Raw genomic sequence first — 14,112 nt, 5'->3', positions numbered from 1 at the left:
GGGCCATGCCTAGAAGGACTGCTGGGCCTCCTTCCTCCCCACCTTAATGGCAGTGGCCAAAGGAAAGCAGCAGCAGCAGCAGCAGACCCAAGCCAGGCCCAGCCAGACCTCAGGGCAGGAGTGAAGCCTAGTGGTTCCAGGCCTTGTCTCTCTGCTGTCGCTTCACTCCACTCCCCCCTCTCTCTCCTTCCTTCCTCCCTTAATGTCTGTCTGTCTGTCTCTTTCTCCCTCTAAAACGCTGCTGCTCTCTCCTCATTCTCTCTTCCCCACCGAGAGCTAAATATAGAAGCTGAAGCTCCGCCTCTCCTTGAAGCTGGCCAATGGGGGCTGAGCAGCTGGAAGACCCCACCCACTGCCCCAGACTCACATTTTGCCTTCTGGCAGCCATTTTGTTTTCTGGCAGCCATTTTGTGTGCTGCTTGTGACTGTGGGGAATAATGTTCCAGAACCTTCTCTAAGGCCTCAGTTGAACTGACCATTGGCTTCTCTTTCTCTCCTGAGGCTCCAGAGAGAGAAGGAGGCCAGGCTCCTTGGGCCAAAAGGGAGGAAGTGTGTCTTTTGTGTCTCTTTTCTGAGAGTGTTTTCTTACACAGTTCTGCTTCCTCTGGGGAACATGGGTTTTAAAAGGGATCAGAAATGGGGAAGATAGTTTTAATACACCTCACAAACAACTCTATGATATTGTGTAATAGAGCACCACATTCAAGACATATTAGTTCAAAACCACAATCATATCCCTGTCCAAGCAAGAGGTAAAATACAAAGTGCCCTTCCATTACTCTTCCGAATAGATGGGAATTGAATCCAAGGCAAGTCCCGTGATGCGGATTCAGGCAAAGCGGAGCGAGTGCAAATTGTATCACCACACGGTGCATACCATTCAGATTCAACGATTTTAACTGGGACCCTTGCGCATGCTCAGTGGGGGTCTGAACGCATCCTGAACCTTTGCACTTCCGGGGTGAAGAAAGGAGCCTGGTTCCACTTTCACCTGAATGCTAGCCTCACCTGAATGACAGCTGCACCTTTCTTCCTCCCTTCCATTTCCCCATCCCTGGCAGCCAAATTCAGAGCCCCCATCCATTTCACCCACATCTACATCGATCCTCCTGTCATTCTCCTCATCTATTTCATCTACATCTCTCCTTCCCTTCGTAACAGTTGCCTTCTCTTAAATTGCATCCACACTGAGGAGATAATCTGGTTTAACTCCACTTTAACTGTCCTGGTTCAGTGCTATGGAATTCTGGGAACTGTAGTGTCCTGAGACATTGAGCCTTCTCTGCCAGAGAGCTCTGGTGCCTCAGCAAACTAATTTAATTAATGAATACAAATTAATCAGATGCAACTGATTGGGGTAACTTCATTAGACTTTATTCCCAAACTAGATTAGTTTCATGGTATGATAAAATACGGCCATACCTCCTCATTTACAAATTTTAAGGTTAAATCAAGCCATCTATACAGATTTTGAGATTATATTATAAAATATTACATCTGTTTAACAAACTTTTTACAGTTAACTGCTATTAAGAGACAAAGCTATGAGAATCTAGGATATGGGGTGCACTATAAACCTTTTAATAAATGAACAGGAATTGCAATCCTATTTATACATATATAATGTTAGCCTTTTGGATGCCAGAAGGTTCCTCTCATTCTTCAGAGCAAGAAGCAACACTTCAGCTGCCTTCTAGAAGATAAAGCAAAAAGGCTTCCAAAAGAACTGAAGCCTTGGGCAAGTCGCACTCTCTCAGCCTCAGAGGATGGCCATGGGAAACCCACTCTGAAGAAACCTGCCAAGAAAACCCCTTCAGAGACTCCCATAAGGTCACCATAAGACCTGGAAACAACTGGGAGGCAGACCCCAAGAACAACATCGGAAATAGGTGCAAGCCTTGCCTTGGGAAAGTGTAATGACTGGGCTCCAGTCAATGGAAGTCTTTTTCAGGCAGTAAAGGGAGGTTTATGCAAATGCAGAGTGACATCACTGCTACGGAAGGCTCTCTTGACCAATCAGAGAGCAAGATGAAGGTTCTTCTGGAAGCTTCCGTGAGAAGGAGATATAAGGCCTGAGAGACCAAGAGACAGTTGGGGGAATTGTGTCGGTTGGAGATCGAGAGAGAGAGAGTTAAAGAGCGGATCTTGGAAGTTAGTCTCAGAATTGGAGGTTTAGGTCTATTTTTTATTTTAATAGCTTGTATGAATTGAATATTATATACTTACAAATATTGTTCCTGCAAGATTCTTAGTATCTTGCATGACTTATATTTCAGTTATATTTTGTTATTTATAGTAAATATCTCCTTGGAGTATCTACTACTCATTGCTCCTTTTACACGTGTCTTGGATCAGTTGATGCTTGGAAAGATCAGTAAAGAAGTAGAAATAAGATTCCTTCTAAATGTCTAATTAACAATTTGTAATCCACTCTGATAGCCTTTTGGCTGAAGAGAGGTTATAAAACTATTATTATTATTATTATTATTATTATTATTATTATTATTATTCCAGGGTCGCAGTTTGGCTGCTTGGACCACCGGAGATCATCACAGTGAGTCAGTTGGAAAAGCCCATCTCACTCCAGAAAATAAAGGTACTTGAGTTTGCACTCTGCGTCTTTCTGTAATAATAGCTACAAAACTGATAATAGCATTTGGGACATTTAGTCTTTTAATAACAAATATGGTAGATTTAAATGCTGCTTTAAAACCTCTTTCCATCTGCCAGCTTTGCGCTGGTTTTGGGGGGAAATGCGAAAGTGTTGGGAGGGAGGGACTTATTGTGACACCAGAGCCCTCTGACAGAGAAGGATCAATGTCTCACAAAACTACATTTCCCAAAATTCCTTAGCACTGACCCAGGGCAGTTAAAGCAATCTCAGATTGGATTATTGCTGCAGTGTGTTTTGGACTTAGCTGACCCTTGGCAAGTCACACTCTCTGAGCCTCAATGGCATTGGAGACCCCTCTCTGAAGAAACATACCAAGGAAACCCCATGATAAGGTTGCCTTAGGGTCACCATAAGTTAGAAATGACTTGAAGACACACATGAAGAACAGAAATAAGTCTGCAATTATTTCATAAGTTGTACATGGGAATGGGAGGCAGTGTTGTGCAGTGGTTTGAGTGTTGGGTTTCAACTCTGGAGGCCAGAGTCTAGTGCCCCACTCCTCCATGAAACCATCTGGGTCCCTTGGGCAAGAAGCCACACTCTCTCAGCCTCAGGGAAGGCAATGGCAAATCTCCTTTGAACAACTCTTGCCAAGAAAACCCCAGGAGAGGCTCCCCAGAAGTCGGCAATGAATTCGGGCCACTCCACAAAAAACAACAAAGCCTGAAAAAAGAGACAGTGTGGATTAGTGGCTGGAGCATGGGACTGTGACCCTGGAGCCCAGGGTTCGAATGCCCTTTCGGCCATGGAAACTCACTGAGTGACCTTAGGCAGGTCACACTCTCTCAGCCTCAGAGGGAGGCACTTGCAAAACCACTTCTGAACAAATCTTGCAAAGAAAACCCTGCAACAGGCTTTCCTTAGGGTTGCCATACGTTAGAAACAACTTGGAGGCACACAACGACAACAAGAGCAGTAACACCACTAACACAAGGCAGCTAGGTAGAAAGAAAGAAAGAAAGAAGACATGGGAGTTGTAGTCCTCAGTTCAGAGGGATTGGAGGGACCTTACTGCAGGGCAGGGCCCCCTTTTCTTTCTGGCCATGTGGATGCTGGGAGATCCTGTCCAGGAAATACACTTTAAGTCCCATTGGAAAGAGACAAGGCTACTACTGCCTTTCAGACCCACTTTGCCCCAAATCCTTTATGAGGCCAGAAACCCCTTTGTTAGGAAGCGAACCCTGAATATCTCAGGAAGGCCCTATATCTCCCAAGGCCCCCTCCCTCCAGGACCTCCTTCCACTCTTCCCCTCAGTCTCTCTCTCTCCCCTGAAGGCCTCAAATGTTAACTGCCAAGTGCTTAGGCGGAAGCAGCCATTTTGTGTTTCAGCTGCCATTTTGTGTTCTGGCAGCCATTTTGTGTTCTAGTGGCAATTTTGTGTTCTGGCAGCCATTTTGTGTTCTGGTGGCCATTTTGTGTTGTGGCAGCCATTTTGTGTTCTGGTGGACATTTTGTGCTGCTTGTGACTGTGGGGAATAATGTTCCGGAACCTTCTCTGAGGTCTCAATTGAACAGAGGCCTCTTTTCCTCTCCTGAGGCTCCAGAGTCAGAAGGAGGCCAGGCTCTTTGGGCCAAAAGGAAGGAAGTGTGTCTCTTTTCTGAGAAAGTTTTCTTATTACACAGCTCTGCTCCTTCTGGGGAACATGGGTTTTAAAAGGGATCAGAAATGGGGAGGACAGTTTTAATACAAGCCTTATTATTATTCTTCACAAACATTGGGCCTCTATTCTCCAGTGTTGCTACAAGTGGGATCAGGCTAAAACTGGCCATTCACTGACACAGGTCCTACCATAGAATTGTGGAAGCAATCCCACATGGCCATTCCATGCCTAGTGAGAGTGTTGGGTGTGAGGTATTGAAGAAGCATGCAGCTGTGTTTATGTAGTGAGAAGCAAAATGAAGGCATCTTCCTCTGAGAGTCACTAGGGAGGTCAGGAGGTTTCAACAAATGATGCAACCATTTCACATCTAGCTACGGGGACATAAACTCTTTTGGCTGGAGGTTTCAGCAGATGATTTATTTATTTATGATGCACTCATTTCACATCTAGCTACAGGGACATAACCAGGGCCCTCTCCAGTTCCCCATCCCCTGATCTCCAACCATCCTAAGAAGGAATGGAGTATCTGTTGTGTAGGGGAGCTGCAGTGAATCTATGCTAGGTCCAGGGGGCTTTGTTTGGTGCAGAGGGAGGAAGGGGATGCCCACCTCTGCATCGGCCCAAAAGAGGCATATGTCACCTGCGTATGTCACCAGCTGGATACTGCTCTCTGTGTCTTTGAGTGCTGCAGTGTTTCTTGCCAAGCCAATCCTAACCCTGGTCTCTTTTCTCAGGAACTCCATCTCGGCCTCTTTGGACACGGCTTTGGGGCCTCTCTTTCTGGAAGTGACCAAGTGCAGGCCTACCAGGACCCCTTGACCACCTGATGGCCAACACAGAGGCCAAGCGGAGGGAGTTGGGCTCCAACAGAAATAGGCTGCCAAGATACAACAGCTCTTTGGTGAGTCACTATCCTATTAGCTTCATCTGTGTCGCTGCTGGGCCAGTTTGTGAAAGGAAGCAAATAAAATACAGTCGGCCCTTCTTATACACTGATTTTTTATACACGGATTCAAGCATACACAGATTGAAAATGTTCCAAAAAAGTATAAATTTACCTTGATTTTCCATTTTTTATAAGGGACACCATTTTGCTATGTCATTATATGTAATGGGACTTCAGCATACACGGATTTTGTTATACACGGGGGACCTTGGAACCAAAGCCCAGCGTATAACAAGGGTCCACTGTACTGTCAGAGTTTGGCAGAGACAGTCCTGGTTAATCCTCTGTCACCCCACTTATTCAGGGGCTTTTAAAAATGTCCCAGTTGGTCTATCCTCCTCCCACTTTCCCCTTTCTCAGCTCACTTCAGTTCAGCTCAAAAGTGGGGAGAGGAGAGGAAAGAAGGAGACAGGATATGGCCCTTCCCAGGAGGCTGAAGCAAAAGCAAACTGCTGTGCCCTTCCTAGCGTGTGTGATCTTCCTAATAAACAACTTTGGCCATCTTCACTGCCTTCTAGGTTGCTTGTCCACATGTGTCTTGTTTTTTTCCCATCAATGAAATGTTGGGGGCTATGGGAGAATGTCTCTGAATATAAATTGGGTGTGGGCCCAGTGACCCTTAAGCCCAGAGTGCTCCCCAGAACTGCTTTATAAAAATGACATTTGCCTCCGAAATCTGGCAAGAAATGTCTAAATGCACTATAATTCTTTGGTGGCTAAATGTACTGTATGTGTTGGGATAGTCAGTATCCTAATCCATCATCAATATCCCAGCCATAGCCTAAATTATATTGTGTATTATATTGTATATTGAAAAGATTCGAGACAAACTGGATCTCAAAGGCAGTAGCTTTTTTCTTGCTGACAGAATGTAAAGTTTATTTCCTGGACTGAATTCTAAAGTGGTCAAATAATATTTGGATGCACCATGTGCTTTCCTCCCCTTTTGCTTAGTCAGTCTGTGGATGAGGGCTATTTTCTATTGCAGGTGACCTTTGCTGACGTGGCAGTATATTTCACTGAGGAGGAATGGAAACTGTTGACGAAGAAGCAGAGACTTATGTACAGTTCTGTAATGATGGAGAATTATGAGAATGTGGCCTCTGTGGGTAAGTAACCGGAATCCACTAGCATTATAGAATCATAGAGTTGGAATAGACCACAAGGGCCATCCAGTTCAACCCACTTCTGCCATTCAGGAATACACATTCCAAGCACCATCCAGCCTTGGTTTAAAGACCTCCAAAGAAGAGAACTCCACCAAACTCTAAGGAAGTATATTCCACTGTCGAAGAGCTCTTACTGTCCCAAAGTTCCTCCTAATGTTTAGGTGGAACCTCTTTCTCTGTCGTTTGCATCCATTGTGGTGTCTCTTTTTCTCTGTAGCAGCAGAAAGCAAGATTGCTCCATTTTCAATACGACCCTTTCCAATATTTAAACATGGATATCATATCCGCTGTTAATTTTCTTTTCTCCAGAGTAAACATACCCAGCTCTCTAAGCCGCTCCTCATAGGGCTTGATGGTTTCCAGATCCTTCACCATTTTGGTTGCCCTCCTCTGGACATGTTCCAACCTGTCAACATCCTTTTTGAATTTCGGAGGCCAGAACTGGACACAGGATTATTCCAAGTAAGGCCTGACCAAAGCTGAACAGAGCGACACTATTACTTCCCTTGATCTAGAAACTATACTCGTATTGATGCAGCCTAGAATCACATTGGCCTTTTTAGCTGCCGCATCACACTGTTGGTCCAAGTCCAACTTGTGGTCTACTAGAAGTCCTAGATCCCTTTGAAGCACAGTTTAATTGTGATAGCAACATCCTGTAGAATATTTGAATTTGTAGTTTAGTGAGGCACTATTGCTTTCCACTTTATAAGGATTCTAAATACTGCATTGTAAAGTGCCAATTGTCAGAAGCAGGTTCTGTGGTTCATCCAGAATGGTATTAGGGTTTAGGGGGGATTGTTAGTAGTTTAAATGCTAGTAGTTTTAAGTAGTTGGTAAGGATATTGGGGCCTAGAATGGCTTTGGGGAAGGGAAGCAATTGTGGAGGCTATTAACTGCCTGGTCTTTGAACTTTGGGTGGCAGACATGCCCCAGAGGGGAGAGGCGCATGTGAATGGTGGAAGAAGAAGGCAAGCGGTACCTTGGCAGCCAGGCTGGTTAGGGGCTGAAGGGGAGGAAAAGGGAGGAGTGTGAAGGTAGTTAACGATGGAGGGAAAAGGTTTAGACACTTCAGAGACAGCTTAGACTTATTAATGGACCCTTCTGCCTGAGTTTCTCAATAAACCTTTTGGTGAAAGCAAAGGACTTTTTAATTCTGAAACTAAGTTCCACACCCAGATATCTCACCAATGCTAGGATTTTGTAGGAAGACAGCATGGAGATTACCAGTAATGCATTTCTCATTGAAATGGTAGCACATCTCTGAGTATGTTTGCTTTTTTGGCCCTCTTCCAGCCTTTTGAGGTTCTGCTTCACTTCCCCAAAGGGATGCAATGGGATACTGAGGCACAAAACTTTATTCCTATTTTAAGGCAATACAATGTGTGGTTGCCCCTGAGATCCCCAGGGGGCCTATGTGACGCCCCCAATCCCCAACAGTAGCCCATCCCTGTCTTAGAGATGTCTTAATACTGCTCCCTGGTGCTTGATCCTCACCAAAACAGAAGTCCAGGTCCCAGCCTCCTTGCTTTGCCTTTCCCAATGAGTAATTTGTATATGGATTATCCTGCCTTTCTCAACAAATGAGCTTCAAAGTGTCCATTTTATGCATCACATAAATGGGTGTGTGTCTGTGATAGAGCGAAGGAGTGAATGTGAAAAACAGAAAGACAGGAAAGAGATGATGAAGGTGAAATACTGAAGCAGTGCAGATGGGCAAGAGGGAAGGTTGGAAAGCGGAGGGGAAAAGGGAAGGGGATCAGGCTTAAGAGGGGGATGAAATGCACAGATATAGGACGGGAGACACCTGGCTGAATGAAACTACATGCGAAAGGGATCTAGGAGTCCAAGTAAACCACAAGTTGAACATGAGTCAACAGTGTGATGCGGCAGCTAACAAGGCCAATGCAATTTTAGGTTGCATCAATAGAAGTATAATGCCTAGATCAAGGGAAGTAATAGTGCCATTCTATTCTGCTTTGGTCAGGCCTCACCTGGAATATTGTGTCCAGTTCTGGGCACCACAATTCAAAAAGGATGTGGAGAAACTGGAGCATGTCCAAAGGAGGGCGACTAAAATGGTGCAGGATTTGGAAACTATGAGGAATGACTTGGGTAACTAGGGATGTTTAGCCTGGAGAAGAGAAGGTTAAGAGGTTATAGGATAGCCCTGTTTAAATATTTGAAGGAATGTCAAGCTTGTTTTCTGCTGCTCCAGAGACTAGAACACGGAACAATGGATGCAAACTGCAGTAAAAGAGATTCCACTTCAACATTAGAAGGAACTTCCTGACAGTAAGGTCTGTTCGACAATGGAACAAACTCCCTCTGAGATTTAGGTGGAGTCTCCTTTCTTAGAGATCTTCAAACAGAGGCTGGATGGCCATCTGTCAGGGATGCTTTGATTCCTACATGGCAGAATGGGGTTGGACTGGATGGCCCTTGTAGTCTCTTCCATCTCTATGATTCTAGGCCTATGGGAGCCAGGAGGGGAAGGCAGGAGCAAAGCCAGGATTTCCTAGCTCTGTGCGGAGAGAAAGGGACCTCTGGGAAGGGCCAGAAGAGGGGCCTTGGGGATTGGGAGGCAGCCACCAACCTCACAGATTATACTGATGATAATAATAATAATAATAATAATAAGTTTTATTTGTATTTACCTGTCTCTCTCAATGGAGCGAGGCGGAATTACAACCGTAAAATAACCACAAAACAACAATAGCATCCAATTTACACACAGTAAAACAACAAAACGCTTAAAACTCAATTTGGGACAAATAAAAACATCATTTAAAATACACAGTTGTGATCAGAAGTGGAATTTTTCCTTAAGTTCTTTAAAGAGGTCAGCTGGGTAAGCCTGCCGGAAGGGATCCGTTTTAAGTCCTTTCTTGAAAGCATCCAAGGTGGTGTTAAGACGGATCTCCTCCGGCAAGTTGCTCCATAACTTGGAGGCCATGGCTGTGTATGCTCTGTGAGAAGTTGTTCTTAGCCTGACCTTTGGGTAATCTAATAGATTCTTCCCAGATGTTCTGAGAGTGAGGGGCGGATGGTGTAGGGAGAGGAGTTCCCTCAAGTAGCTCAGGCTTTAAAGGTAATAAGCAACGCTTGGTATTGTGCCCGGAAGCTAATTGTCAGCCAATGTAGGGATACTGGTGTTATATGGTCTGACCTAGATGTTCAGGTGACCAATCTGGCTGCCACGTTTTCAACTCACTGAAGCTTCCAAACTTGGTACAAAGGTAGCCCCATGTAGAACACTGAACTTAAGAAATGATCTTGAAATCAGGCCCTTGTTTTCATACATATTAAGGGTTCCATTTAGCAATTATGAGCAATGTCTATGAAGAGAGGAAAGAGCAACACAAACATTCCTTTTCCTCTCATATTTCTTTTCCAACCTGAGCTTTCTTAGCTCTGTGGTTGATTACAGAGGCCCTTTGTCACTCAAAATGCTGGAGTCTGGGGAGGAGACCCACAAGTGCTATGCTTTTAGGGGAATTTAATACTTAGTCCAAAGGAGAGATTGAGGCAACAGTGACCTCGGGATTCATCCCAACTATACCAGGCCCAGAAGCACACAGAACTCCAGAGGCATTTAAATAGATTTTTGTGTTTTATTTAGGGGAAAAGCAAAATACATGCACGCACACACACATATACACATATAGGTGTTCACGCACCACATGCAAGAACTAGGTAACAAAGGTGGGAGTGGTGAATAGTGTAAGGCTTTGCTAATGGTAATACATTACCTAGATGGCTCTTGATTCCAATTGCTGTGGGTCCAGAAAGGGGAGAGAAGTCAGTAACTGCTATAGCAAGTGGGGCTGGTGAGTGTAGTGAGGTGTTTAGCAATGTAAACCAACGGAGTGTAAGTCTGCAACTGGACTGATGCTGAAGAACAGCCAGTTGGAGCTGATATTTATACTGAAATTGTTGTTTGGGGGCAGAAACCGAGCATTCGAAAAGGTTTAAGTTGCTTTAGGATGTTTCCTGGGTGGGGAAAGAATTGTCTGAAACTGAATTAAATGAAATGGGTGCTTGGTGGAAATACTTCAGCCAAAAAGGATTATCACACTGGCTCTCAGGTCCTTCTTGGCTCTGAATTCTGGTACCATTCAAAGCCAATGTATAGCACAGTCTGAAGGCGACACTCCTAGAGTTCAATAATAACATAGCAGAGTACAGTAGCAAATCTCCAGATATAGGCATTGGCAATGCATTAACCACTTTCCACACTTAAAAATAACTCACAGACACAGTTGATTTCCTCCAAGTCCTTGGAGGTTCTTTAGCTTGAGTTGCAATAGAAAACAAATATGTACCAGCTCTCCTCTCTGACTTTCATCAACTTCACAATCTCTTGTACACACAACTCCAACCCACATCAATCCGCATGTGAGCTGTATACTGTATTGGTTGTGAGTCATCTCCTGGTGCCACACAGCATGAAGCATCCTCTGCAGTCAGCTTGCATCATGCCATGTGCTCTGACTCAAGACTCTATGGCAGTCTCACAGGAAATGATGCCACTTTTCAATCAAAGTATTTTTACATATATATATTGGAATATTTTTCAAATGCCTGACCATCTGCTTCTACTGATTTCCTCATGACAGTTCCCCTTCAATTTCTTCTTTGGTAGCTCTGTGTAAGGATACAGTCATTATATAGATTTGGGGACATCTAGAACAGGGTCATGCTCAGGTCACTCACACCAACATTATTAATTTAATCTCAAATAGGGAGGGATGAATGTGAGGCTAAATCTTGGGGCAACACTTTCCTCTCTTAACACTGAGATTCAATCTTGTCTGCCATTGTCCTCCTTTACAGAAGAATTTGTCAGTCACGAGAGAGTCCTCACAGGAGAGAAGCCACATAAATGCCAGCATTGTGGGAAATGTTTTTCTTCCAAGTCACACCTATTGGCACATCAGAGAGTCCACACAGGAGAGAACCCAAACAAATGCCAGGATTGTGGGAAATGTTTTTCTTCCAAGGCATACCTATTGGTACATCAGAGAGTCCACACAGGAGAGAAGCCATACAAATGCCAGCGTTGTGGGAAATGTTTTTCTCGGAAGTCACACCTATTGGCACATCAGAGAGTCCACACAGGAGAGAAGCCATACAAATGCCAGCATTGTGGGAAATGTTTTTCTTGGAAGTCACACCTAGTGACACATCAGAGAGTCCACACAGGAGAGAAACCATTCAAATGCCAGCATTGTGGGAAATGTTTTTCTTCAAAGTCATACCTATTGGCACATCAGAGAGTCCACACAGGAGAGAACCCAAACAAATGCCAGTATTGTGGGAAATGTTTTTCTTCCAAGTCAAACCTAATGAAACATCAGAGAATCCACACAGGAGAGAAGCCACACAAATTCCAGAAATGAACTAACATTATATTTATCAAGAAGCAAAACAAAGAATATATTTTAAATCTTGTGGTGATAAGAAAAAGCCCTTGTGATTTCGTGTGTTAGGTTTGTGTGTCCATATGCCTGTTTATGTTTTTCAATTATATTTTGTTATTTTGAGGTTTTAATTGCCTTTATTATAGCTTATTGCTTTCGTTTATAAATTTGAGTGGGGATCATGGTGGTGGAATAGGTTAGTTAAACAGAGGGGTGGGATTGGCTGCAGCTGGTTAGAATAGTTATGGGAATGATAGCATTTGGAATTTGTGGGATGTTGGCTGAAGAAAGTTGGGGACAGATATTAACAGAAAGGGCTAGTTTGTGGGAATGGCAAAGGGGGCCTTGTTATCTGTGGGACATAGACTGTGGGAATTGGAGGGGGGCCAGGTTTGGACGAATGTGATGTTTTAGGTTTTGAGGTTTTAATGTTTGGTTTGGGGAGGGCAGCTCTGACTTAAACACTGAATTTCTGGTTATGTGTTTGAAATAAAGTTTGTGTTGTTTCAACACACTGGACTCATTGTTGTACAGAAATTCTGCATTTGCACAAAATGTACCCTTTCTTCTCTCCTCAGCCCTCAGCTCCATTCCCAGCCATAAAAACAGAGGCAAACACACATATATACTCAGAGAGACAGAGCTATATGTACAAAGCAGAGCCTTCCCAGCCTTTCCCTCCTGAGTCCAGCTCTGCAGCTTGGGCTCCATTCCGGAAGGAAGGAAAAAAGGCCGCAGTCCTTCCCTTCTTCCAAAGGCCGACAATGGAATAAACAGCAGCAGCAGCAAAGGCCTTACGATCCCTGCGCATGCTGAGAAGGGGTCTTTGGGGCATCTGAAAGGAATGAAAGTGCCAAAGGAAGAGAAGCATAAAGGGACTGCTGAAGTTGGGGGGGGGGGGGGGAATCTGGGACCTATTTCAGGCACCTTCCTCCTGGAACCCGTTATTAGAGCCTTCCACAGCTCACTATGATGCTTTAAATGACTATTTCACAGATAATGTCTCTCAGATAAGAGCCAAATTGGATGTCAGCATTATTGCGGAGGCTGTAAGTGAGGTGTCCCTGAGTAAGATCATACTGGATCAATTCGAATCTGAGTACTGAGGGTGTGGACAAGCTCCTTGTAAGTGTGAAGAGGAGAATTTGCCCTCCCAACCCTTGCCCTTTTTATATCACCTGATGCATCTCTTAGTTAGGGCTATTTTCCATCATGTTTAAAAGAAGCAGTGTTATGGCCGTTTATGGAAAAGCCCTCCCTAGATCCCTTGGAGATGAACAATTACAGACCGGTCTCCCATCTTCCATTTTTAACCAACATAATTTTGAGGATAGTTGCTCTTCATCTCCAAGCGGTCTTGGATGAAGCAGAGTATCTAGACCATTTCAAATTGGCTTCAGGATGGGATATGGAGTCGAAACTGTTATGGTTCCCTTAGTAAATGATCTTTGCTTCAAGGGGGGATGTAACTTACCAAACTTTAAGCTGTATTATTATTATGCAGCTTGTCTCAAATGGTTAGAAGAATGGTTCAAATTAGAAAACAAGAATTTTTGAATATAGAAAAAGCTAACCTGAATCTTGGTATACATGCATATATGTGGTATACAAAAGCAAAAGATAACAATACTTTTAACCATCATGTTATAAGAAGATCATTGCTTAAAGCATGGTATAAAATGAGACATCAATTTTGGGGGTCATTGCAAGAAGCCTATTACAATAGAACAAAGGACAAAGATACTCCATGGCTAAGATATGGAGATTTAATAAACCAAACACCAGAAGGAAAATACAATATGAAATCTATGGAAGAAGTTAATGAAAGAGGAAACATGAAGGATTGGTTTTTATACAACTAATTAAACAATCGTTTTAAGGCAGACAATAAAGCTCCTGAGTTAACGATGGATAACAATGAAATAGATAAAATTATGATGGACCAAAAAGGTAAACACATATCCAAATATTATAAACTATTAAAAGAAAGAGATCTAGAAGATGAAATTATTAAACACAGCATGGTAAGATGGGCACATAATATATATAAATCTATAACTATAGAGGAATGGGGAAAATCATGGAAAGGAACAAATAAATTAACTCTGTGCCAAAACTATAAAGGAAATGATATCAAATGTTATAGAGGTGGTATCTAACCCCCCAAAATCCACCAGATATACAAAACTGGCAATAGTAAGTGCTGGAAATGCGGGGAACCCGAGGGAAGCTTCTTTCATATTCGTGGACATGCATTAAAGCTAAAGGATTCTGGCAAAGGATTCATGGAACCATCCA

General features: G+C 43.5%; 1 protein-coding gene across 1 annotated transcript in view; it reads left to right on the top strand.

Moving 5' to 3' along the window:
* LOC149287725 (uncharacterized) overlaps positions 1 to 14,112 on the top strand; it is a 415,509-nt gene that overhangs the window by 61,746 nt on the left and 339,651 nt on the right. The window contains exon 2 of the mRNA XM_089492576.1: positions 6,211 to 6,331. Within this exon, the coding sequence (XP_089348702.1) occupies positions 6,211 to 6,331 (121 nt within the window). The remainder of the gene's footprint in view (positions 1 to 6,210; positions 6,332 to 14,112) is intronic.

The sequence above is a fragment of the Sceloporus occidentalis genome, unplaced genomic scaffold (genome assembly GCF_023333645.1).
Source record: "Sceloporus occidentalis isolate IW3139 unplaced genomic scaffold, rSceOcc1.0.p SCAF_57, whole genome shotgun sequence".
NCBI classification, from domain to species: domain Eukaryota; kingdom Metazoa; phylum Chordata; class Lepidosauria; order Squamata; family Phrynosomatidae; genus Sceloporus; species Sceloporus occidentalis.
This window is presented reverse-complemented; position numbering and strand designations above follow the sequence as displayed.